Genomic DNA, 27,113 nt, shown 5'->3' on the forward strand with positions numbered 1-27,113 from the left:
TGCAAGAGGTTTAATGGTAGTTCGAATTAGGAGGGTTGGAGGGTTTCCTGCTTTCCAGAAGAACCCTCCTTACCCCCTCCAAGCAAGCCTGCTTTGCCTCCGTCAGCCACGGATATTCCATGCTGCCAACTGGACAGACAGGCAGTTCAGGAGAAACAGTTGCTCCCTCCCCAGGTCCTGAGTAATCAGATCTGTCACCATTGGCAGAATCATTGGCCCCTGCTGTGTCAGTCAAGGAGGGTCGGAAGCCAGCATTGACGAGGCCATTCCAACACTATCAGAATGACTGTAGCCTTGAACCTCTTTACCCTGATGAGAACCTTATGTATCAGGGAAAAGGGTGGGGACGCATAGAGAAGAACTGAGGTGGGGGGGGGGGGGCAGTTGGTCTGCAATGTGTCCCCTCTGGATCCCCGTCCCTGTCCCAGGTAGGAATAGTAGTCCCGACATTTCCTGTTCCTGTGTGAGGCAAAGAGGTCTACGTGGGGACAACCCCATCTCTGGAAGATTTCCAACTGCACCTCATTCTGGAGGAACCTCTCGCGGGTAGCGAAGGAGCAGCTGAGCGTGTCTGCCAGGATATTCCTGTTTCCCGGAAGGTATGTGGCCTCCATATGGATGAGGTAGGCAATACAAAATTTCCAAAAGAGCAAGGCATCTCAGCACAGGGGAAGAGGAGCGAGCTCCACCCTGTTTGTTGATATAGAACATTTCTGGCTTCTTGTCTGTCAGGAACACCTTATGGCGCAGGTCATACAAAAATATCCAGCAGGCCAGTCTGACCGCCCTGAGCTCTCTGACATTTATGTGAATCACCTGTTCCTCTGGGGACCACATACCTTAAGTCCAGTGATTGGACAGATGTGCTCCGAATCCCATGTCTGAACCATAGGTGACCAGTTGCACTGCAGGGCTCTGGTTCATGAAGGGAACCCCACCACTTACCACCTTCTCTTGTAGCCATCATTTGAGGGAGTAGATGACCTCCTCAGAGACTGTGAGGATTTTATCCCACGAAGCAAAGGCCTGGTTGTGAGTGCATGCCAGGCAGGCCTGCAGAGGTCTGAGCCTCAGACAGGTGTGATGGACTACATAAGTACAAACTGCCATGAAGTACAGCTTCGTGCAATTCCTCACCATAGAGAGAGGCGAGATCATGAGGTATTGTATGATGAGTCCGATAGCCACAAACCTGGCCTTCTCCTCATTTATGAGGTGGCCAAGCCTGAGAAACAGACTCTTGATGAGATCTATGTGCTGCAACACCTGTTCCCTTGAGTGATTCCTGATGAGCCAATTGTCCAGATAGGGAAACACCTGAATTCTGCACCGCCTTAGGAAGGTGGCTACAGCAGCCATACACTTTGTGAAAACCCTCAGAGCTATGGACAGTTCAAAGGGAAGGACCGAAAACTGGAAATGGTCTTGCCCTACCATAAACCCAAGAAACCTCCTGTAGGCAAGTATTATGGAAATGTGAAAATACACATCTTTCATATTGAGGACAGAGTACCAAGTCCCCTTTCTTTCAGGGAAGGAATAATGGAGGTTAATGTGATCAACCTGAATCTTGTCTTTATTATGAACCCATCGAGGCCCCCTTAGGTCTGAGGCCACCCTTTGATTTCAGGATAAGGAAGTAATGGGAATAGAAATCCTTCCCCCTGAAATCACGAGGGACTCTTTCCACTGCTCCCTGTGTAGAAGTGAAGATACCTCTTGACTCAAGAGACACTCATGAGAGGGGTCCCTGAAGGAGGACGGGGAATAAGGGTAGGAAGGGGGTAGGGAATGGAAAGGGATAGTGTATCCTACTGCTACCAGGCTCAGAACCCAATGATGAGTTGTAATTTGGGCCCAGGCCTGGTAAAAATGGGAGACTGTCCCCAAAAGGTGGGGTGAAGGAGGAAACTGGTATTCTGTCCTTGTGAGTATCTTCAAAATGCCCCTCTCCAAGTCAGAGCGTGATCTCCGCCTCCTATTTCACCCATTAGCATTATTATTGCCATTATTCCTAGCCCTTCACCTTGCCTGGTCTGACCTATAACCTTGGTAGAATGGCCTTATGTGAGGCCTAGGGTTATAGGTACACCTTTGTGGTGCAGGGGAATGAATACCTAGGGACCTAAGGGTGGCCCTGGAGTCTTCCAAACTATGCAGCTTGGCATCTGTCTGTTGTGAGAACAGATCTGCCCCCTCAAACAGTAGGTCCTGCAGCATATGTTGTACTTCTGGAGGTATGCCTGACACCAGTAATCAGGCCCCACAGTGTGTCACAATGCCAGTGGCCATAGTACGTGCTGCTGAATCTGCAACATCTAGTATGGCCTGAAATGCTACATGGGAAATCACTCTACCCTCTTAGTCAGTGCAGCAAACTTCTGGCAGGAGTCCAGAGGAAGGCATTCCTTAAAATTCTCCATTGCTGACCAAGTGTTGTATGCATACCTTGCTTATCACTGCCTGCTAATTAGCAATGTGTAGTTGCAGGCCCCCCATAATGTATGCCTTCCTTCCCAGTAGGTCCGGGTTTTTTTGATTCTCTACTCTTTGGTTTGGCCCCGGTTGACTTTGCGTCTCCTTCTGACTGGCTGACTGCACCACAATAGAGTCCGGGAGTCGGTGAGAATATAAATGCTCATTTCCCGTCTGGGGGACAAAATAGCGCCTCTCTGCTCCCTTCTGGGTAAGTGAGATGGATGATGACATCTGCAAATTATTGGCAATTTTCAACACTGTCTTATTCAGTGGTAATGCCAGTCTTGGGGGTGTGTTCACCGCTAATATGTCCACCATGGGATTGGCATCCTCCACTTGAACCCCCAAATTGGCTGCCAGCCTATGGAGTAGATCTTGGTGGGTCCTAGCATCCATGGAGGACATAGATGGGGCAAGGACAGCCAAAGCCTCATCCAGGGAGAATGATGAGGACTCCCTGAGCACAGGTTGGTCCTGAGGTGGTTCTACTGCCTGCCCCCTAGCCCTGCCAGGGTTGCAATCTTGTGGGCCCGGGTCCTCACCCTCAGCTCAAGGCTATTGTGCGTCTTTCTGTGGGGCTGTCTCTGTCCTCTGAGACAGGGCCCCATGTTAATGGGATAGCTGATGGTGTGCTCCTAGAACATGTTGACACCGAGCTGTAGGCTGATGGCATTGGACCCTGCATTTGATAGTAGCCCCAAGAGGTCCAGAAAGGCCACTGTGGCTACGGTGGAGGTGGCCAACCTGCTGAATCTGATACCTCTGGTGCCAGGGGCAGATGACTGTTTTGCGGGGCCCCGGGCAACATAACTCCACGGGGCTCCCCCCTTTGCCACGTCGCATGCGCCGCAACGCCATGCATGGGGCTTTTTTAAGCGCGGAGCCCGAGGCAGCCGCCCCGTTTGCCCTGCCCTATATCTGCCCCTGCCTGGTGCTTGGATTGGTGTCGAGAATCATAGAATCATAGAACCATAGAGCTGGCAGCGACCTCAGAAGGCCATCAACTTGCTGAGGGTGCAATCTATCCCCTCATCCAAATCATTAATAAAGATGTTGAACAAAGCCGGTTCCAGAACCAAATCTTGGGGCACTCTGCTAGAAAGCGACCACCATCCTGATGACCGCCATCGAGCCATTGATGACTACCCGCTGGACCCGACCTTCCAGCCAGCTTTCTATCCATCTTACCATATATTTATCCAATCCACATTTCCTTAACTTTCTGTCAAGAATATTGTGGGAGATAGTATCAAAAGCCTTGCTAAAGTCAAGGTATATCACATCCACTGACTTTCCCATATCCTGAGAGCCAGTTACCTCATCATAGAATCTAATCAGATTGATCCGGCACGACTTGCCCTTCATGAATCCATACTGGCTATTCCTCATTACCTTCCCCTCTTCCAAGTGCTTCAAAATGGATTCTCCAAAAACTTCCTAGATTGTCTGTGTATTGCTGTATTGGTGTCCCAACAGATGTCAGGGTGATTAAAGTCCCCCATGAGAACCAGAGTCTGCAATCTGGAAACTTCTTTCAGTTGTCCGAAGAAAGCCTAATTTTTCGGTGGGCTCAGTGCTGTGTGAAGAGGCCCTGGACCACACCGAATCCACACTGGATTCTGATAAATAGTCCAACACTGACCACGGAGGTGCTGTTGAGGGTGTCCAAGATAGGTGCCAAGGCTGGTGCTGAGCCATCAACTCCAGCTTGCCCTGATGGATCAGTGCCAGTTTTCCCATAGGTGCCAAGTGTTATATTTCAGTGCACGCTGTATTGGTGCCGCCTATACCAAGGCCACTGGTGCTGCAGGCCATGCCCTCAAGTCTTACGGTGCCAGCAGTAGTGGTACCAAAGAGACCATATCTACCGCAAGTGCTACCAATACTGATGCTGCCACTTGTGCAGCCAAAGCCATCAGTGCTGTAGCCAGTGGGCCCATCTGTGGTGCTGCATATCTGGCCTGCTGCAGCTCAGGATCCAGTGCTGGAAGACAGTCCAGTGAGGCTATGAGCTCTATAAACTCCTTGGCAGCATCAAAGGTGTCAGGAGTCAACAGCCTCATATTCTGCAGTACCCTATCTGGTATCAGGGGCACACCAAGCTCAACCGTTGCCTAGAGGGACCAGGAACATTTAAGTGCTGAGGGGGCAAACTTTCCAATGGACCTAAGTCTTGGTGCCATCCTCTGTGACCATGCTTCAAGGGGGATCTCTCCCCGTGCTGTCTCCTCTTCTTGGGCACTGGAGATTGTGATCGGTGCCTTGGAGCGGTACTCTTCTGTGAGCCATAGGGTGTACCAGTGGTGTTGAGGACTTTGTTTTGAGTCCAATGCTGGCTGCAGTGCTGACTCCCGGAGGAGCAGTTTTAAGTGGGGGAAACATTCCCGTTTGGTGCGGGGCTTAAAGCTTCTACAGATTTTACAAGAATCTGCAAGGTGGCCCTCTTCTAGACACTTCTTGCAAGAGTCATGGGGGTCCCCCTCTAGGGATGTTAAGTAGCGATTAATTTGCTAGTTGAGTAGTTGATGGAATTTCCATCAACTACTCAACTAGTCATTAGGGAAAGGCTCACTTCTGGGTCTCAGCACAAGACCCCCAAATTTTCCCTGTTGCTGTTCTGCTCTCTTAAAGGGACAGAGAGAAGCCAGCATGCAAAAACGATGGCTCAATGTCTGGCCCCCTGCACGGTCTCAGGACTGAAATGGACAGAGAAGCAGCAGCCAGTCCCGGGAGTGTCTCAGCACAAGCTCCCCTGTCTCCCCTCTACTGCCACTCTGAATTCTTAAAGGGACAGAGAAGTGGTAGCCCATCCCACGGGTCTCTCTCAGTTTAAGAGTGCAGAGTGGCAACAGGGAAATGGGGGGAGGAGCTTGGGCTGAGACACCCACAAGACTGGCTGCCACTTCTCTGTCCCTTTCAGAATGCAGAGTGGCAGCATGGGGAAGGGTTGTCCTGAGACCCTACAAGGCACCAGAGATTAAGCCAGCATCTTTCCGTGCCGGCTCTTCTCTGTCCCTTTAAGAGTGCAGAGCAGGAATGGGGGCAAGGGAGGAGGTGATCGCGTAGTCAATAGTGCTACCCGATAAGCTCCTGCTTATTGAGTAGTTGACTACTCAATCACATCCCTAGTCCCTGCAGGGCATTGGTTTCAAGCAAGTCGCACAAGGTTTAAAACCACGTGGAACTAGCATCCCCTCCTCAGGAGGGGAGAGATAAGTGAAAACTCTGCTAATACTATCTAATTACTTAACTATTTACAATACTTAAGTGCACACCTCATCTGAATGCACATGAGCAAGCTCTCAAAGAAGAACTGGAAGTGATGTCATATTATGACTTAACTAGCATCACAGAGACTTGGTGAATCAGCCTGACAACTGGATCAGCTTGATCAGAAAGGGCAGACAGGGTAAAAAGGGAGGAGGAGTTTCATTATACATCAAGAATATATATACTTGTTTCCAGTGAGGCTGAGAGCAACCATGGGCTGGGGAAAGGTTGGGGGGACAGCTCTGTGCCCACAGAAGTGGCAGGGCTTCAGGCAGAAGGGACAAGGCCAGGGCAGGCAGCCCTCAGCACTGCCTGGACCGCAGCAGACCCTCAGAGCCATGCAGAACACCCTCTGCATCTAATCAAAACACTGCTACAGGTCATCCCACAAATTCTAGTTCTGACAATCTTGCAGCCCACTGAGATGCAGGAGGGCCACTAATGTGGCCCACTCACTAGTCTAGTGGCCCATCGCTGAGCTAGATTTACCTGGCCCTTCCATAGTGCAGGGAGCTGGATTTGATGACTTCTCAAGGGCCCTTCTAGGCCTGCATTTATGTGATTAAAAGTTCACATGTCACACTAGTAAAAACTGTATCCAACTTCCTATCATCTAGCCCAATCAAGATATAGAGTAGGTGCACCATGGATTGGCTGAATTACAGAGGGCCACTGTCCCTCAACACTGGGCACAGAGAGCTATGGAAGAGAGAACACTTTGTCCAAGAGGCCTTTATCAAGTAAGCACTTTGCATCTTTGCTATTCAGCCTGCAGTCAAGAGATAACCCTGGATTTTAAGTCCCAAAGCCTTAGCAGAAGGGCCCTGCTTCCTATTTGGACTCAGCAACCGCTGAGTGGGATCAATCAACAATCTAATGTTATTTACCAATGGTTAAGAACATAAGAAGGGCCATATTGAGTCAGACCAAAGGTCCATCTAGCCCAGTATCCTGTCGGCCAACAGTGGCCAATGTCAGATGCCCCAGAGGGAGGGATCACAACAGGTAATCATCATGTGATCCCTCTCCTGTCATCCATTTTCAGAGAAACAGAGGCTAGGGATACCATTCCCACCCATCCTGGCTAATAGCCATTGATGGACCTAACCTCCATGAATCTATCTAGCTCTTTTTTGAACCCTTTTAAAGCCCTAACCTTCACTGTATCCTCTGGCAAGGAGTTCCAGATGTTTGCCATCTTGCTGCTCGGAGCATCTTTATTAGGTCTCTCATAAGAACAGCTTTAAAAAAAAACAAGAACCAGATCTAGTCAAGAGGTCTAGGAGGAAAGGAAGAACTAGGCATCATGGTTGTATAGGCTTTCTCTAATCTGAATAACCAGGTGCCACATGTCAGGAATGGCCTGCTTTCTGCTACACATTACAGAGGTTTTACCATCAAAAGATACATAGGCAGAGTGCACTTACCATGTACATTGGTGAGCCACACAATGTTGCTGCCATCATGTTGCTTTGCAGGTAGCGGGCAAATCCAAAATCAGCTACAAATAGAAAGAAAAATTCATTCATCAGTTCTAGAGAAACATAATATTTTTTCATTGTATCCCATGCCTCAATCTGCAGTGTGGGCACCTCCTATTTCTCTGTGGGTCCTCCTGTTTGTCTAAAATCCATCAATACAAGGGATATTCCCCATTTTGAACACAAGACTTGTACTCTAGCCCTCAGCTAACCTCAAGTTTCTCTCATTCTTACTACGTGTTCCATACAACAAAAAGGGTTAAGAACACAAAGCTATAAAAAGCACTCTGTGTTAAAAGGAATGAATCCCAATCCCAATTCACTGAAAGGTGTTTATAGTCACTATTTCTCTTGTGTCTGTTGTTCCAGGTTTGCTCTTTGACACCAGCAGCCTACGATGGAGCTCCGGGCCGGCTCTACTGAGTGTGGGGCCCGATTCCGGGGGCGGGGCCGCACATGCGCAGGGCCCTGGGCGACACGGTGCATTCGTCGCACACTGGAGGCACAACACATGCACCATGCGTCCCAGACATCATGACACATACGCCGTACGCCCAGGGGGCCCCGCACAAACATTGTGCTCCTGGCGCACTGTGCATGTGCCATGTTCCCAGCGCATGCATCGCTTCCCTGGGTGCAGGGTCCCATCAGGCGCGGGACCCCACGCCAGGGAATCGGCCTAAGATCGGCCCTGATGGATCTATGCCACTCTACACTAGCTAAACAGCTAGTCTAAGAATTACAAATGCGGTGAAGGTCCAGCAGAGCTTGATAGCTTTTCCCTCATTTCCTGCTGCTACTGTAACCCACACACCTAGTGGGTGGGGTTCACTGTTCCAACTTTATAGCTCAAGCTGTAGAGGCTCCTACAGCAAATGCCAGAGGTCCCAGGTTCAAATCTGCCTGGTGGCAGTTACACTACCACAACTTCAGATTTGGAGAACTCCATGACATAGGGCAGAAGGCAGGGAGGAACCACAAACATCAAGGAGGGACCACCACCACCTTATTTTTGGCTCTATGGCACTTTTTATGTAGAAGATCTACAACACTAATACCAAGATATTGCTAGAACAATGGCTTTCTATAGAGCATATACAAATAAAACTAAGCCATTCATTTATCCTAGAAAAGACAGAGTCTATACATGCAAACAGCATTTACATCTGCAAGTTACTCAGCATCTGATCATATGATGCTAAGAGGTTCCCTTAAGGTTACTAGATATTTCAAGCAAGAGTTATTTGACATGGCTGTTTATATTGCCATCTGTCATTGGAATGATATTATGTCTGACTAATCCCTCTCCTGGACCACACACTGGCCTTCTTAAGGAAAGGGGCAGGGAAGAGTTTAACAGCAGCATGCATAAAGGTAGAACAACTGCACACTAATGCAAACTAATACATATCAACTAGGACTGCTGTGTAGTTGGCCCTCCCTTTTTATGTGCATGTGGGTCATTTCACACTTTGACTTTCTATCCATGCTTGAATTTTGGAGAATGCTGCAGCTGTAACTGAGTAGATGCAACATTCACCCAGTCTTCTCCAGCAGATCTCACTGCTCAGCTAAAAGGCACTAATGCTTTCACCACAAGCCAGAGTTGAAACAGAGCTTGATCTAATTATTTAATTGGTGTAAATTATTTAAGTCAATTGAATTATTTAATTCGGTTTGGTCAGCTTGCAATATAGTCCCAGCGAATGTCCATGAATCAAGATGTGACTATACAACTCTTCTTTAAGAGAGATATTGGGTTCAATAGTTAGGTTTCTGGTTGTTTTCAAATTATGTTATTCACTCTTTCATTTCAATTACTTTTTTATTATTGATTTTATTATAGATAGCTAGATAGCTAGATAGATATTTTATACTCGATAAATGTTTCCACTACAGAAAAGGTTAGACCAGCAAATTTTCATGACTGGGGAATGGATTTTCTGAAAATGTCTTCAAAAGGGTAAAAGCTTAGAAAAACCTGCCAGAATGCTGGAATTCAGTTCTTTATAAAGTCCCTTGCAAAAATTTAAAAAATTAAGGAAAAAACATAATGCCCAAGATGATTTATTGATTTTCAGTTTTTCCCTTAGTCTCTTTCCTGTAACCCAATGATCAACATATGTTACAAGTCTCCCTCTGTGCTTGATGCACAATGGATGTGGGTCCATCACATCCAGACTGGTTCTTAATCTAAAGCTGTGTGCTTGCATTTTTAGCTCTGGAGTTTCTGATTCAATCCCTGGTATGAGCCAAGAAGGCAGCCATCACACGTGTTATTTTTTTAAAACAGACCTCAGCCTTCATGAAGTATACAAGGATCACAGTCCTGAGACACGAAAATTCCCCACCACTCCCACTTTACCTTGCCAGCATGCCAAACCTCTGTTTCAAAAAGCCAGGACAAATCAATATCACTGCCTATGCAACTTCTTGCCACAGGGGAAACTGAATGGCCATTTTTTCTGAGAAAGATACCGATCAACCTGTAGCTGAGAAGAGTTCAAACAGCTGAATTTGCATATGTCACTGAACAGCCACGACAGAAGAATTCTGTCACTGGCTGACAAGGATAGATTGGATCTAACGATCTAGGCCATCACAAAAGTAGCAAAAGAGGTTATGTTTAAAAACAGAAGATATTCCAGTTAAAGCATGCTAAGTGATGTTTAAAAATGTGCTAACTATTTTCCTAATCTAGAAAGAGCCCAAGGAATGAAAGGCTCTATAACTGAATACCTATCCATATAACGCACATAACAACCCACAATTTCATTTAAACCTCACAAGGAGTTTGGGTGGATGCAACTAATCCCTTAGAATTTAAGGCTTAACCACAGTATTCTATAGTGGAGCACAGTGCTGATCAGCATCTGCCTCTTTTGAAAGAAGGGTAAGAAACAAAACAAGTGGGTACAGGGGACAGACATTTCATTGATATGAGCTAGCTCCCACTAGCTCCAGTAACATTACACCTCTGCATTTCCATCTGCAGGTTACTCAGCATCTGTATCTGATTAGCTGAAGGCCTGACCTTGAGAACTATCCAGAGATCCCACTGCAATGGCAGAAAACTAACCCGGATCCCCTTGTGATCAGTTCACTTGTTCCAGCAGTACAGATTGACTAACTAGCCATTTCCAAAGCCATGTGAATTGTTTCCAGGAAAGAGTGTTTCTTAAAGCAGAACACAATGAAAGGTTCTTACCAATCTTTATATGAATGTTGTTAGGATTGGACTTCTTGCCTCCAGCAAAAGAAAGGAGAATATTTTGCGGCTTCAAATCCCGGTGGATGATACCTTTGCTGTGTAGCATTTTCATGGCACCTGCTATCTGCTGAAGAAAGAGCCTGATGGTATCTTCACTAAGCGTCCGCATAGCTAGAAAACAGACAGACAGAACAATTGTAAAATCAGCCACCACTCAGCAAAGCAGAAGCAGCTTCTCCATAGAGATGACCAAGGGTACCTCTGGATCCAGCAGTGGGCACTACCAGTGAGAAAGTAACTAGATGTGCCTTTTTTAAGCCTGGTTTGTAAAGAATATCCCTTAAAGCTGTGGTCACTAACTCGTTGATCACGATCGACTGTTCGATCGGGAGGGCTCGACCAGTCAATCGGGAGGCGTCGGGGGCCCTCCCATTTCTTCCCACCCCCAAGAAGCCCAACTACCTACCTCCAGCGACAATGGAGGTAGTGCTGGCTTCCTGCAGGGTGGAAGGAAGTCCGGCAGCTGTGTGCTACTTCCGGGGTTTCAGGAAGTGTGCTGGCTGCTCCCCCTCCCTCAAACAGCTGGCGCAGTACCAGACCCAGGTCTGCGGTGTTCCAGGGACTTGCTGCACAGAGGGGGGAAGGGAGGTAGGGGTCCCTAGAGGAGGCTGGTGCCAGGGCTTCCCTTCTCTGGAGGGGAAGGGGGACGGAGGGAGGGAGGAGTCCCGGGAGGAGGTACATGCCAGGACTTCCCTCCTCTGCTGTGGGGGGCGGAGGAGTCCCCGGAGGAGGCACGCACTGGAGCTTCCCTCCTCTGTGGGGGGGGGGGGGGGGGAAGAGTCCTGGGAAGAGGTGCTTACCGGTGCTTCCCTCCTCTGTGTTGGGGGAGGGGGGAAGAGTCCCGGGGGGAGGCGCGTGCCAGGGACTCCCTGCCCCAGCACCTACTTGCACCCTGCCCCCTCTGGCATCTTGTTCCCTGCCAGAGAACCCTGTCTTCTGCCCCAGCACCCACTGGCACCCTGTCCCCTGCCCGCACCAACACTCCGTCCCCTACTCTCACTAGCACCCTGCCCCAACACCCTGTTCCCTACCCCAGCACCCACTGGCACCCTGTCTCCTGCCTCTGCTCCACTGGCACCCTGTCCCAGCACCCACTAGCACCCTTCCCCAGTACCATGTCCCCTGATCCCACCAGGACAATTGGGGCCACATTAGTGAGGGTTGGAGGGAGGGGGTGGAGGAGTCATTTTTTTGCATCTCACTTGTGTGGCCACTTTTCTGTGGGTCAGTGACCCCTGACTCAAAACAGGTTCCCCGCCCTTCTCATAAATAAAGACAATGCTGAAACTTTTTGTGTTTGACATAGTATTTTATTTAAAAATGAAGCCTTGCCAGCAAACCTCCAGTTGGGGCCAAGCCCCCATCTGACCGTAGCATCATAACACGTCTGCACCACCTCACCTCCTAACCCTAGATCTGAGCCTATCATACGCTGGAACCCCGTATCCTGAGCCTTTCACATTCCCAAACTCCTGCACCCCCACATCCTCAGTCTTCTGCCACAACACTTCTGCACCATCCACACACTGCAAATCTGTGTCCTGAGCCCATCATATTCCCAACGTTCCAACCCTGAGCCCCTCACATACCCCAGCCCAAACTCCTGCACCCTCCCAGCCACAAGCCTGTGGCTTGCTCGGCATCCCAAACCTCCACCTGACCCCAACACTCCCCAGCCTGGAGCCCCCTCCCTGAGCCAGCATCCCCTTCTCCATCTCCTCCTGCATCCAGATTCCCTCCCAGAGCTTGCACCTCTCACCCCTTCCCACACCCAAATCCCTCATTCCCACCCCAGAGCCCACACATCCTGTCTCAACCCAATGAGGGTAAAGCTAGACTACAGGAGTTTTTCTGGGATTCCAGAGGAATCCCGGAAAAACTCTTCCGTGTCCAAGGACACGTTTGTTCTGCTTTTTTTAGCAGAAGAGAAAAATCTTATAAGAGATAAGGTGGCTTCCAAAAGAAGGGGTTTTTCTGACATTTGGCCCTGTCTAGACAAGCCAAATGTTGGAAAAACCTCTTCCTACAGAAGAATTGACAAAAAATTCTCAGTGTAGCCATACCCTAAGAGTGTATAAGGGCTAGGGATATCAAGTGATGGAAAGGAGGAGAACAGAGAGGGTGGGGCTTCAAGGAAGTGGTAGGGTCTTACAGGAAGGATGGGGAGGTAGATCTTGGCTTGTTCTGACATTTAAAAAGTGATCTTGGGCATAAAAAGGCTGGAGACCACTGCCTTAAAGTATTAGCAGCTAGACTGCATTCTCCTCTATATCTGAAATGATGCAGAACGTAAGCTAGATCCTCAGCTGCCATAAATCAGCACAGCATCCCTGACTTCAGTGGCAGCTTCTTCGATTATGATGGTGATATACCAGTTTACACTGCTGGAGGATCTGGCCCCACAACAGCATGGACTAACAAAGGTGAGACTGAATATAAATAGATCTCATAAGCAAAGGCCTTTAAAAATGAATAAAGTTCTATAAATGTGCCTGTAGCTAATGGCATTCCCCTGCGAGACAGGCTTTCTAGGCTTTATTTTCATTTTAAAATAAAGAAATACTGAAAGGATCAAGAAGCTAAACAGGATCCCACATCTAATGAGGTTAAATCAAAATTAACTCCACCTATTTCTTTCCCTTACTTTACAAGCACATCTGTAAAACACTCCTGCCAGAAACAAGGCCCAGGCCACTGAACACAAAACAAGCTTCAATATCCATATACTTGAAACTCTTTAATCCAGCAACTCCGGGAATTCGGGTTTGCCAGATTAAAGATTTTGCTGGGCCAGGGAGGGTGCTACTTATCTGGCGCCCTGCTCCCAAGGACACATGTGGCTTTGCACCCTGTGTCTTGCCCAGGCACTGCCTCCCCACCGCCCCCACACCACTATGGGAGTGACGGAGAAAAGACACAGGCAAAGTATGTCACTGGGTTGCTCTCCCCCCACCTGGGGGGAAGGGGAGCAGCAGTGTGCACAGCCATGTACTCCTCCATACCAGGGGTGTTCCCGGATTAAGGACATCCAGAGTACTGAGGTTCAAATTTAAAGTGTGACACCTTTCTGGGTTGATGCTAACATTCTAGAACAAATAAAGTCCAAAGACACAAATTTCACTTGCATAAAGCCATCGCTCTCATAAATGTTCCTATTGCTCTATTAATGTTGTTCCAGCTGTCTTCTGATACAGCCTTAAACCATATTGGCAAGAACATCAAAATGCTATTCTACCTTCTCAGCTGAAGTGGAGGAATTCTTATGAAAACACAGAGCAGGGCACAGACAGTTTTAGCCCAACACAGGAAATTAAACATTTTACTTTCATGTGCGTGTGAAAGAGCAAGAGACATGGGCTGACTGAACAGTGTTTGGAACAGAAAACAAACTCCCAAATCTTTGAAGGGAGACTCACAACTAGCAGGCCTAAAATGTCACTCTACCAGCTTCATACAAGTGATGCCAATGTGCAGGTATGCAGAACTTCTCTTCCCTTGCTGAACTCTCTTATCATGAGACAGAATGCTACTGGAATTTACAAGGTACCTGCTCTTGAAATGGAAGCTTGGTGAATGGAATATACCAATTTTTAAAAAGGCATCTTGAAATTTTAGACCAACCAATCCTGACAATATCTTACATGAAAAGCATGGCCTCATATTTAACAACACTTACTTTCAGGAGCATCCCCAAGTGGTGTACACTAAGACCTCTGTTCTCAACAAAGGGTCTGAGAGCCTTTGGGGAGATCTGCAGGCAGGTCTTAGGGAGTCCACTAAGCCAATGTCAGACATACTGGTGACTGGGGAAGAAAGCCAAAGGCCCATCACATGGGGCTGAAGCTTCTGAACCTGAACCTCCCACCCGGGCCGAAGTCCAAGCCTGAGCAGTATAGCTTCATGGGGACCCTTATGGCCTGGAGCTCAGGCAAGTGCCCTGTTTGCTACTCTCATATGCCAACCCTGCTTTTCTATGCAGAAAACCAGCTGTTGTGGCACAGGTGGGCCATGGAGTTTTTATAGCATGTTGGGGTGCGCCTCTGAAACAAAAAGGTAGAAAACCCTTGTATTAAGGAAATACTCTGTTCATTTCAATGGCACCATTTTGATTTATACTGGCAAAATCACTGCCCTAGTATTCTGACAAGACTGGTTACATTCTCCTCTGCCAGTTCTATTTATCCATCAAAGGTACTTTTATATGGTTCCCATCACCACACTATCTGATCACCTCACAATCTTTAGTGTACACAACATCTTTGAGAGGTAAAGAAGTGCTATTACAGATGAGGGAACAGAGACTCAAAGAAATTAGGTGACATGGAAGTCTGTGGTGGAGCTCAGATTTGAAACCCGGCCTCCCAAGTGTCAGGTTAATGTCCTACATGCAGGACTATCCTTCTCAACACCATAGCTGATTAGAAGACACAGTGAACATATCTATAACCAAGGCATTGGGGTTCTGAACAGGCAACACTAACCCCAATAATCTGCTATAGCATCTTTGGAATAGGGACCATCATCATGAAAAGCATCTGACACCCTGCCCCCTACCTGAAATAATCTTTTTCAAGATTCATTTTGGACCCAAAAATTTAATGGGCTCCATTGTAGCTATCTGCCTAACAAAAAAGTAAGACCCTCTAAACTAAACAGTACTTAGGCTGTCAAGCTAGTAGTTCTGCCAAAAAGCCACAATGTTTTCAAGGCATTACCCTCTATGGGTATGTCTACACTACCCCGCTAGTTCGAACTAGCGGGGTAATGTATGCATACCGCACTTGCTAATGAAGCCCGGGATTTGAATTTCCCGGGCTTCATTAGCATAAGCGGGGAGCCGCCATTTTTAAATCCCCGCTGCTTCGAACCCCGTGTAGCGCGGCTACACGGGGCTCGAACTAGGTAGTTCGGACTAGGGTGCCTATTCCGAACTACCGGTACACCTCGTGAAACGAGGAGTAACGGTAGTTCGGAATAGGACCCTAGTCCGAACTACCTAGTTCGAGCCCCGTGTAGCCGCGCTACACAGGGTTCGAAGCAGCGGGGATTTAAAAATGGCGGCTCCCCGCTTATGCTAATGAAGCCCGGGAAATTCAAATCCCGGGCTTCATTAGCAAGTGCGGTATGCATACATTACCCCGCTAGTTCGAACTAGCGGGGTAGTGTAGACATACCCTCTGAGCTGTTTCCATATAATTTAGCAATTAAAAGAGATAAACACATTAGAAGCCATCTTCCCATACTGAAGATGTTAAGAGTACATAACCTGGAGCTGGTCTTCTACCTCTTTACATTGCAAAAAGAGATTGATATAGGGATTTTTAAAAATCCACCAATTGTGGAGCAAATCTCTGCAGAATTTAAACTTTCACTTAAACAAAAGCTAGATGCCAAGTTCTTCAGATCTGAAGCTATAATCTCCCAAATATGAGAAACTAATGCAAAGCTGTTGCCTTCAACTGGCAGACAGACTGTTCCAGTGTATCTGCTTCTGGTTTGCAGAGCGAGGAAGCAGCAGCAGAATAAAACTGATACAAGACTGAGATTTGTTGCACAGATTTTGCTCTTCAGAACCCGCTGGGCAGCAAGGAAACCCGGGGAACAAGTCAGTTTCACCTAACTGCTCTGAGATACAGGATGAGGAGTGCTGGAGAAACCCCTTTCCTCATTTAAAAAAAAAAAAAAAAAAAAAAAAAAGAGCGAGAGCGGAGAGACAGACAGACAGACAGAAATGGAGCTTTCCTATCTCTCAGGGTATGTCTACACTACCCCGCTAGTTTGAACTAGCATGGGTTATGTAGTCATCCGCAGTTACAAATGAAGCCCGGGATTTGAATTTTCCGGGCTTCATTTGCAGGAAGCCGGCCGGCTCCATTTTTAAATGCCAGCTAGTTCGGACCCTGTGCCACGCGGCTACACGCGGCACGGACTAGCTAGATTAGAAGCTAATCCGAACTAGCTAGTCCATGCCGCGTGTAGCCGCGCGGCACGGGGTCTGAACTAGCCGGCATTTAAAAATGGCGCCGGCCGGCTTCATGCAAATGAAGCCCGGGAAATTCAAATCCCAGGCTTCATTTGCAACTGCGGATGACTACATTACCCCCGCTAGTTCGAACTAGCGGGGTAGTGTAGACATACCCTCATTTACCTCTCACCCCAACCCACTGCACAGCAGCAGGGGTAGAGTAGCAAAGGCCATTTTTGCTGCACTGCCTGAAGAAGAGGAGTTCCACTTTTCTCTCAGTGGATGGATCTTTTTCCCGTTAGAGTCTCCATAACCCCACAAACTAAAGGAAGAAATAATATATGGCCTAAGTCCTGAGTCTTTCCTATCGCCCAGTGGCTATGCTTGAGGCAAGTGTGCAGCCCCTGGATCTTGTTGGTAGAGTTTTCCCAGTTGTAACTTCCCTATTTACCTGTGGCTAGGTGGTTTAGTCCCCACTCTAGCTGTTTAGTAAGATTAGGGTTGCCAGGTGTCCGGTATTGACCCGGACAGTCCGGCATTTTCACCTCCTGTCCGGTAAAACAAATTCAGAAAATACTGGACACCTGAAATGTCCGGTATTTTCTGTTTTTTTTTCCAGACAGGAGGCAAAAATACCGGACACCTGGCAACCCTGGTGCCTGGGCCAAGCCCATGCCCCACTTCCTCCGGCCCCAACACCTCCAAACTCCCACCTCTGGACTCCCTGCTTACCTAGTTCCACAAGGAAGCTAAATTCTGGCTTGAACAAGAACACAAAATGGACACCAGCAAAAAGCCTAAAGACCAAGGGGAAGCAATGCCTTCCCTGGGTCTTAGTGCTCAACCTCTCCCCTGTTCCTATCCCTATTTTAACTCGGCACTCAGTCTGAACGGGGCCATGCTGTTTTATTATTTATTTAATTATTTATTTATTTTGCTCAACAACTTTGGTCCCTCCCCCCTTTTTTTCTCCCTCAACAGAATTTTCTCCCTGGTGTAGTCTTTTTTGGGGGGAGGAAGGATTCGGTATTTTTGGTTCAACCATTTGGCAACCCTAAACAAGATTTTCCTGCCCTACTGGGCTAAAGATCAGGGAAACTGGATCTGTCCCTATTCCACCAGAAAGATTTCTGAAGAGCAGTCATGTGCAGACTTTAGTCAGTGTCTGGTATCTAGGGCAGTAGCCCATAAGCAGAGGTAGGGAGAAGATAGTGCAGGGAAGAGCTGCCTAATTCCTGGGATTCACAAGCAGTAGAACATGATTCCATTTAACATTTCTCGGCTGTTACAGCCTTATTCTGAACAAGGCACTTGTGCCGGCCTCCCTATAAGAGAGGGGGCATTCGCTCATCTTCTCCATAGCATAGCAAGGCATTAATACATGCAAAGGGGAGTGGGCAACCCCCAACATGAGCAACAGCAGCCTGAGTTCTCTGAAATGTTACTACTTTACAAAACTTGCTCTGTCATACCTAACTAGTAATAATATCCATGCATTTATTTGTGTGGGATCGACTTCAGCGACAAGGCACTCAGCTTACTGACATGAGGATTGCAAGATAGGTCAGTAGAACAGAGCAAGTATTTACATTAAGAGGCCCCACTGGTTCCCAGCTCACAGTGCTAGAAAAAGCTCAAACCCCTGATAAGTGCCCCGGTCAGCACTCTGGTGCTGGAAATAGAGCTTCACTTGCAAGGAGGCTTCAAGGTGAGCTAGAGCAAAACTTGAGGACCTGTATCAGATAACCCTCAGCCAGATATATTGAACTAGACAGGACAACTTTATGGAAAGGATATTTAGGGTTAGGGGAGGAGAGGGAAAGAGTAAAATCTCAAGTTCCCCATAAAGGTCATCTGCATCTATCTTCAATATGGGCCTGATCCAAAGGCCACTAAAGTCAATGAGACTGAGTGAGGGATGGGCCAGGCCCTTTAAGTAAAGCCTTACTTGCAATACTGCTGACATCATGTCTTCTCCTGCAATTTTGACAGCAGGAACCCCAGGCAGCTGCTTTCAGCCCTGGGTGGCTGATGGGGAAAAATACAGAAAATTGTGCATGGATATTATTGGTGACAATGAAGTCCATTATTAGCGTTCCATTGTGCAAATCAGACACAATTCTGGACAATCATCCTGAAATTCAAGCACGAAGGCCCTTAAATTCTATCTTAAAACTCACCTGAAGACCACCATGTCTATTTGCACCATACATTTCCAACCCCCACGAACAGCCAATTGTACATGCTAAGAGCCTCATCACTCCAAAGGCCTTTTTGACGCCCAGACATATGGAGCAAGGCTAGGCAGAAATGCATCACTCCCTTTTGCAAAGAGGGGCCCAAGAGCTCAGAAGCATCCTTCTTGCAGCTTTCCTAGCAGCTTAGAATTCAACCTACAATCATTCTTACATGCCCCTTTCCATTTGCAGGCTCACAAATGTCATAGTCTATCAAAAAACCTCAAACAAATAAAGAAATATGTTGTTCTGGTGATAAATTTTCTACATAAATATGCTTATCCCAAGAAGAAGAGACTAGAAAGGGCAGTATATAAAACAGCCTGCCTCATTACCAAGAGATGCACAGAGCTGGAGGCCAAAAGAGTCCATGAGATCACCTAGTCTGACTTTCTGCATTACACAGGCCATAAAATTTCATCCAATTTCTCCAGTGTTGAGACCAAACACCAGTATGATACTGTCTACTGTTCTGCTAACATCCCAGGAAGTGCAGAGCGATACTGTACTCTCTCACTTCTGTACATAACACCAAATGAGCTACAACTGAAGACAAAGTCAACTAAGTTGCCAAAAGGAAAGACGCATTCTAGCAAGATCAAATTCCTGTTCACTGGAAGTAATTGTAGCACGCCACATCCCAAGACATACAACTGAAGATGAGGGGAAAACTAAAACCAACACATTTCACGCTGAGGAATAAATGCACATCTTTTGCTTTAGAATGGAATGGAGAATCGGAGTTACTTTGGGTGCAGTGGAGAATTTAAATATTGCCTAACATTTGTAATTAGATGGCAGAATAGATCAGTAGGCTTCAGAGCCTATTCTCCCAATAATAAGGGGACTTGGATGTGCAGCTCACATTAGCACTAACAAGAATTACCTCAGAAATACTTAATGAATGGCTGGGAAAAAGAGATGTCAAAATTGAAGAGAATGATGCAGCTATTAAAAGAAGCAGAGCAGTAAATAACATCTGTGTAGAGCAGGGAATTCTGGGTATTTATTAGAAATTCACTTTGGTTTTTTCACCAATGCACTGTGAAAAACATGAATGTTAGAGATGTTTAGTTCTTAAAAAAAAAAGAAATACTTAATTTGAAAAGGCAGTGAAGGGGTGACTGTATCTGGACAATAAAGGAATACCTAGTCTTATGGCAATACATATAGTACCATGGGGAATGGACAAACAAGTGTGGTATAAGGGCCCAGATAGATGCTGCTGAGGCAACAAAGATGAACATTCTATGCCTCATTTCCTGTTAGCAAACTCATTCTGGAAGTTCTTGAAGGCTGGATGCCAAGCCCAGCAGAGGAACATGGGAGAAAATGGCCACAAGTAGAACAGCTTTAAAAAATCAAAACCTGAGTAGCCTGAATAATCTTAAAAGCAAAACTACCAATCTGAGACTTCTGTTTGCTGATACAACAGAGGTACGAGCAATACACGGCATTAATATATCCCTAAAAGATGTCTCCTATGTGATTTGGAGACAGAATCATCTGGTAAAAACTTGTCTAGAAATAGGTTTCAATAAGGATCAGTATTTCTGTTTTTTTTAAATATAAATAGAAAGAAAATTCATCCAATAGCATTTCCCTTTTGGTGCATATATGTTTAACTTAGGTTTTATAAGCCACTGTTATTCATAATTGACCCTTAGATTTTTTAAGAGACAGAAGCAATACTACACACGTCCTTCAAATTATTCTTATCTGGTAGCTGCTTCTCTTAATTGTAAAAAGTAATTTTAGAGAAGAAGAAAGCCTAACATAATCATCTTTGATTAACCCAGGATCAAAGCAGCAACCTATAGCCTACTGGACATTAAAGCATCAAAAGCAAAGACGTTGGATAGCAACTTCAATATCACCTTCTGGTAGCAACTATCAGCCTCCTTAATACAGTCAGTATTAGATGCAAAGAAAGCAAGTCATGTTAACAAAGAAATAAGTTAAATTAGCAGCCTAAGTAATTGCACGGAGTACTCCACTTTTGTGCTGCCATGATGTATGTGCATGTACAAGTGGCAATACAATCAGGTGCACTTTAGATAAATCACTGCTGGGAGCTTACCTTCAAATGGGGGCGGGAGTGGGGAGTGCATGATTACGAGTCACAGATCGTGACTTACTTTCTAGAGAAAAGTTTCACCAGAACGTGTCAAAGGGCTCTATGGGAGGTGTAGTGTAGGACGGGAAGCGGAATGGCTGGACCAAACCTGAGTGAGTAGCGCTGCAACCCCATGTGCCAGGTTCTGATGCCGAGAGCAGGATGCTGTGCCCTGGAGGACTAGAACCGCAGGAGTTGCCTCAGCGGTATGCTCAAGCATTGCAACATGAATAAGAAATATTTAGTAAACCAGATGGGTTTTGCATTAAGCTATTTAATGGGTTGCAACCAAGGTTACCTGTACAGTGTGTGCCCACACGAGTGTACAACTCTTTTCAGAGCCCTGTGCAGTGGTTCAAAGCTCCCCACACAGGCAGAGAGCTCGGCTTATTGGCTGGGGAAAGGAGAGGGCAGGGAAGTCACCCTTTTGGAGGAGCGGAAGCAGTAGCAGCTGCTCCTGCTGCCTGCTATAAATGGAGAAGCTGGCTCCAGCCTCTACTCCAGGACTGAGCAAAAGATGACCTGCAGGCCAGATCCAGCCGTGAAAGCCTCAGTTGACTCCCTGCCTGCCCCACACACGCTTGGCACTCTGGAAAGCTAAGTGCAAGGACAGGTGTGTGTTTGTGAACACTGAGAGCCAAGAGGGAAGAGAGACAAGCTTCTCATACTGCCCCCACCCCCAGTAGCTCCCATTGGCCAGTTTTGATCATTAGCAACTGCCTGCTTGCAGGACAGGCAGCATGTGAAGTACTTCTCCTCCCCCAGGGCTCACAGAATTCAGTTTAGAGTGATAAACAGGGCTCCTGCAGTTCTTCTGAGCAAGTATAGGGGCTAGAAGGCAGAGACCCAGGTAAGGTCTCCCAGCCAAAGCCTATCTCTGGAACCCCAGCCCCTCCCTTTGTCCCAGAACCTTCTGTCCCCGTTCTGCCCTCCTACCCCATGTAACCCAAAGCTTCTGCACCCTTGCTCCAGCCCCCATATACCTTCCCAGGCCCTGCATCCCTTCCTCACCCCAGTCTGTTGCCCCAGGTCACAATCCCCTTCTTCACCCAAACTCACTCCTATATCACACACCCCACTCACTTACCCCAATTCTCCCTTCTGCACCCAACCTCCATCCCAGACCCCTTCACCTCTTCCATTAATATAATGGAAGAGTCCGCTCTCAACCACTTACTAAATTCTTGGAATGTTCCCTTATCAAGAATTATTGCCCATCCCGTGTTAATGTCTTAAGGTAAGAAAGAAAAAGATCCTTTTAACAGAATTTTTTTGAGTGTTGCAGATATCTAAAACTTGGATCTTAATGATTTTTTTAAAAAAATCTTGTGTTGCTAATTAATACACGGTAAACTGTATTGCATTAAGGCCAGATCTTTGCTATCTGGTAGAGTTCGGGCTCAGAGCCAGAAGCAGCAAGTACTAGGTGTGATGAAACCTTAGCATGAACTAAAGATGAAACCTTATTTGCAAGATCTTTGAAACATGCATCTGTCTCTTATGAGAGGATGATGATACATGTACTCCAAAGTCTTAGATGAGTAACTGTGTTAGTCTGTACCTAAATAAACTTAAAAAACAACAATGGTCCTGGAGCACCTTTAAATATGTAAATATTATCATGAGCTTAGATGGGCACAACCCACTTCTTCAGCCAAGTGTGCTGTTAATTTTCTTTTTATTTGATTTCACATTAAATAATAATAAGTACTACTCCTTGTTAATTATCACTGGTTTTAATATATTTTCTTCCACACCTATGGATTATTTAAAATATTTATTTATATCTATGGTTTTTGTTTGTATTGGTGGGTGCGTATCCACACACTACCTCAATATTGGTATTGCACACAAGAAATTTCAACCTGCCTCTGACAGGGCATCACGACCCCACACTTTTAAAAGCCCCCACGCCGGCCTGGTATGGAGGGTGGCGAGCGGGGGTGCGCACATGCACAGCGCATTCGAACACCGCCAAACAGCTGGGAGGGAGAGAAGATAAGGACAGGCCAGTCCTGGGCGGAGGAAGGAGAGGGCTGTGAGCAAGAGAGCGCAGGCACACCATGTTCCTGCGGTGGCCAATCAATGGAGGGGAAGGATGTCCTGAGTGATGTGGGCTCCGCCCGATGCTGTAAAAAGGGGGGGGTTCAGAGGAGGAGGGAGAGGAGAATGGACCGGGGGGTGTGGGAACCTCAAGTAAGGAGATGGAAGAAGGAGGGGGTTGTAAGAGGGGGTAGGTAAGGAACAAGAGGCGGGAACTTAGTAAAGGGGGGAGAGGAAGCAGCCCAGGGCTGGCGCATTTCGGCCCGTGGGCTGGCGCATTTCGGCGGGAAGCCTCACCAGAAGGACCAGACCCAGACAGGTCTGCATCCTTAGGGCCCTGGGCTGGGGTCCATGAGTGAGGGCAGGCCTGTACTCCCCGGACCCTCCGCTCCCCACCGCTATAGAAGGCTGTGTCAATTGAGTCCCAGCAGAGGGACACCCCAATCATTTAAGTAAAACAGTGAAAAGACCATCCAACTGTAAAGTGAAGGGCACTGGGTGCAAGTGAAAACACAGGGTTAAGAACCAAACTTTTACACTGCCCAAAAGAAGATTCAACCTGCCCAAGGATGGAAAATCTTAGAGGGAACACTGGTGGCAACAGGCCACCAATGTTTACAAATGGGTCCTGAACCCAAAGAAGTTGTGAACCACTGTACTACAGCTCAGTTTGGCTATGCTGAAAAAGGTTTTATACCATGGATTTATACCTAAAGTGATACAGAAGTGCAAATCCCACTGGATTACAATGGGATTTGTGTGCCTCTGCTTCTAGCAAAAATCCCACCCTACAAGTACAATTTCTATATGGGCAGAAGCAGCCCTCTGTGCACAACACTTTGCAATTGTGAACTCCAGCAAAGCCTGTGCACAAAGCTCAAGAGATTGCTTGAAACCACAGGCTCCTGAATTGCATGGCAATTCTTAATCTCTTCTCTCTCCATTTGTACACCATTTCATTGCTACAGCTCACAGACCAGAGTTAGTCTAGTTCAACCATTTTAGTGCCATAGGAAATCAGCTAAGGTTTGGCTATTGTTGAATGGTTCCATTATTAAAAATTATCATTATATTCAGGAAAAAAAGTCCATGTGTACAAGCACATTCATTTGGCACTCACAAAAGGTGTTTCACTTCTGCATACCTAATGGATATGACAGCATCACAAAAGAACTAACACAAAGCATGCAAAACTCAGAATTAAAATGCAAGTCTAGGTCCTATGTGTCTCATCTCTATAAAAATTATGAGAAGAGCAAATCGATTCTTTACATTTCTTCAGCTACCAATACCTTTTCATAGATTAAAATAAATGATTAGATGTCATTTGTTATCCCAGATGAATGGACTGGAGCATATTAGTATCAGTTCTGAATGTATCATTTCTGGGACACTTAAGTTTGTGTAACCCACACAAATAGTAAGAGATAAGAATGAGAGAGCTCTACATTTTAAGAAGAGCCTGGTGGCTTTATAGCTGAGCTGTAGAATCTCCTACACTAGGCTCCAGAGGTCCTAGGTTCAAATCTAACAACTGGTAGCCTTGCTCTAAGACAAATATGAATTTAGCTTTTATTTAATTTCAAGTTTCCAATCATCATCTAATTTAAATAAAAGCCTCAGTTAACAACCAGTAAAACTGTATAAGGTGCCACAGGACTCCTTGTCGCTTTTACTAAAACTGTTGTTACTTCTATTTTAATACCTTCTCAGAATGTTAACAACAAATGCAGAAGACAGCTTGGATTGGCACTATGTTTAAATATGATCCAAAAGCCCCACAATAAGAAAAATAAATAAATACTAAGAGACAGCTTTACTCTTAGTCAGCCTGCAAGACAAAAATAAAATACTTTAAAAGGACACTAAACTTTAAATCTAGCATAACTCCAGCAAAGCTACTAGTTGAGCATCCAGGAAACATGCTCTCTTCACTATAGGAGCCTTGAATTCTAGGTGTTCTTCATTTACATCGTGATCCTGAAAACTGATCAGCGTCTTCCTGAACTGCCAGAAGAGCTTGTACAGGTTGAACCTCTGTAAATTGTTACTCTCTTGTCTGGCATCTTTCGTGGTCTATACCAGAGAGTCCCAGCACTGGTACCTAGAAGCCCTGCAGGCTGGTAGGGCAGCATGCTGCTACCAGTGAATTGTCAGTGGGAGCAGCAGCCTGGCTCCCCACTGCTGGGCTACGGGGTATACCCAAGTGGGGCTGCTCAGCATGCCCTTGCTGGGATGGCCTATGTGCCCCAGCTGCACACCCCAGTGGGACTATCCGTGGGGCTGAGAGCCTGATGCACCACTGCGAAGTTGTTCAGTGGGGCTGCCCAAGGGAGTCTGAAGTGCCTCATCAGGGCTGTACTGCGCACCCCAGCTGGGCTGCCCAGTGTGTCAGGCAAGGGGCGGTGGGGACCAGCAGGGTAGCGGGGCCTGAGGAGGGTCCAGGCTGAGTTGGGTAGCAGTGGGGGCAGGTATGATCTCCCTTTGTCTGGCAAAATCCCTCATCCGGGACCAGTCAGGTCCTGAGGATGCCGGACCACAGAGGTCCAACCTGTAGGATCAATGTCTTATCTCTGCATCACACCCCTCGCATTTCAACTGGCTACATGCTGTTCTTAACTTCCAACCATGTACTGCTGGAAAATACACAAGTTATTACCTCCCTGGTAATATGTATGTTCACCAGTGAAGAAGTACTTGGCAGAAGATAAAGAAAAGCAATGATGAAATCTCTCCCACCATTAACTTCTGCATTTCCACGTAAAAAACTATGAATGGGACACATCTAGCCCATTTAATTAGCCCAATTAACATGGGTCCTACAATTGACAGTTACTATGTACGGTGTTATATCTCTATCTATCTAGCTACCTTGATTTCTGTTATTTCTACTCCAATTTATCTGATAAAGTGGGTTTTACCCACTAAAGCTCATGATTCTATACCTTTTGGCTCATCTGTATAATGCCACAGGACTATTCATTGTTTTTAATGATGAAATTTGTTTCATAGGAGAAAGGATTAGATCCACACTTGTCACAAAGCACAAAAACCAAGAGTTACTCAATAAAATAAATATGCAGTAGGTTGAAAACATAATTAATTACTTCTTCACACAATGCAGTAGGCCTGTGGAACTTGTTACCAAGGGATGTTGTAAAGGCTAAAACTATAATGGATTCAGAAAAGAATTAGATCTATCTTCTGTGAAATTATCTATCAATGGCTATTAGCCAAGATGGCCATGTATGGATTCCAGAAGCTAGGACTGGACGAAAAGGGATGGAACATTTGATGCTTGTTCTGTTCTGTTCCTCTCACTATGAAAAATCTACCATTGGCCACTGTTGGAAGACAAAATACTGGGCTAGAATGAACCATTGGTCTCACCTGCATGATCATTCATATGTCCTTATCTTTCACTCATTCCAACAACTCTAACAAATACAAATACAAAATGTTTCCTTTGGAACATAAACAATGTCTTCCCCATTGGTCTACTTACTGTGCAGATAATCAGCCAGGTCACCACCATTGCAGTACTGGAAATTCAAGAGAATAACAAAAGCTTAATTTACATTAGGCAGGCTGGCAGAATTTAAAGAATAGAGGAAGCAAAAGTAAGTATGGAAAATCCACAATGATGTTAATATTTTATTACATGTAAGAATAAAATGGAGCAAACATGGAGAGGTATACATAAAACCCAAAAGGTCACTGTCAGAATGAAAAGCCTAATACAGAACTGGAATCAGGAAAGGAATCTGAGTGACTACAGGTATTCAAAGCTCATTCAGTTATGTCCTGTAAGATCTCAGTTTGAAGAGAGCGTAAGGTATATATGATATCTGGCAGCACTACAACTATAACGTGTGGAGAAAATTGTTCTTTCCATTAAATTGCTCATAAGTGAATTGAAAGTGGTAATGTGTATTCCCCTTTAAGATAAAACATCTTCCCGGTCAAGCCTACACTTAAAAAGAGCTTTGGCAATAGAGAGATTTAAAAAACCAACTGTTTAAGCTGTGCTGTGCTTGATCTTAGTGCTCTTCACCTCTCCTTCAGCCTCATGGACATGCACCTGCAGATTTGATAGCAAGAAGAGCGCCAACCAGGGGTGAAAGTAATTTAAATGTCTTACAGGTACTGTCATATCACAACTCACCCTCCCTTAAGGAAGGGTCAGGGCAGTGGGTTAGGCAGCTACAATCAATACTTCTAGTAAGAAATTTAAGCGAGAGGTAGACTATAA

General features: G+C 46.2%; 1 protein-coding gene across 4 annotated transcripts in view; it reads right to left on the minus strand.

Moving 5' to 3' along the window:
• ULK1 (unc-51 like autophagy activating kinase 1) overlaps positions 1 to 27,113 on the minus strand; it is a 150,823-nt gene that overhangs the window by 94,075 nt on the left and 29,635 nt on the right. For all 4 annotated transcript variants that reach the window (XM_075898408.1, XM_075898409.1, XM_014572209.2 and 1 more), the window contains exons 5-7: positions 26,367 to 26,403; positions 10,438 to 10,611; positions 7,176 to 7,249 (exon numbers count right to left, since the gene is read on the minus strand). In XM_075898408.1, the coding sequence (XP_075754523.1) occupies positions 7,176 to 7,249; positions 10,438 to 10,611; positions 26,367 to 26,403 (285 nt within the window). The remainder of the gene's footprint in view (positions 1 to 7,175; positions 7,250 to 10,437; positions 10,612 to 26,366; positions 26,404 to 27,113) is intronic.

Source organism: Pelodiscus sinensis, chromosome 15, assembly GCF_049634645.1.
Source record: "Pelodiscus sinensis isolate JC-2024 chromosome 15, ASM4963464v1, whole genome shotgun sequence".
Classification (NCBI taxonomy): Eukaryota; Metazoa; Chordata; order Testudines; family Trionychidae; genus Pelodiscus; species Pelodiscus sinensis.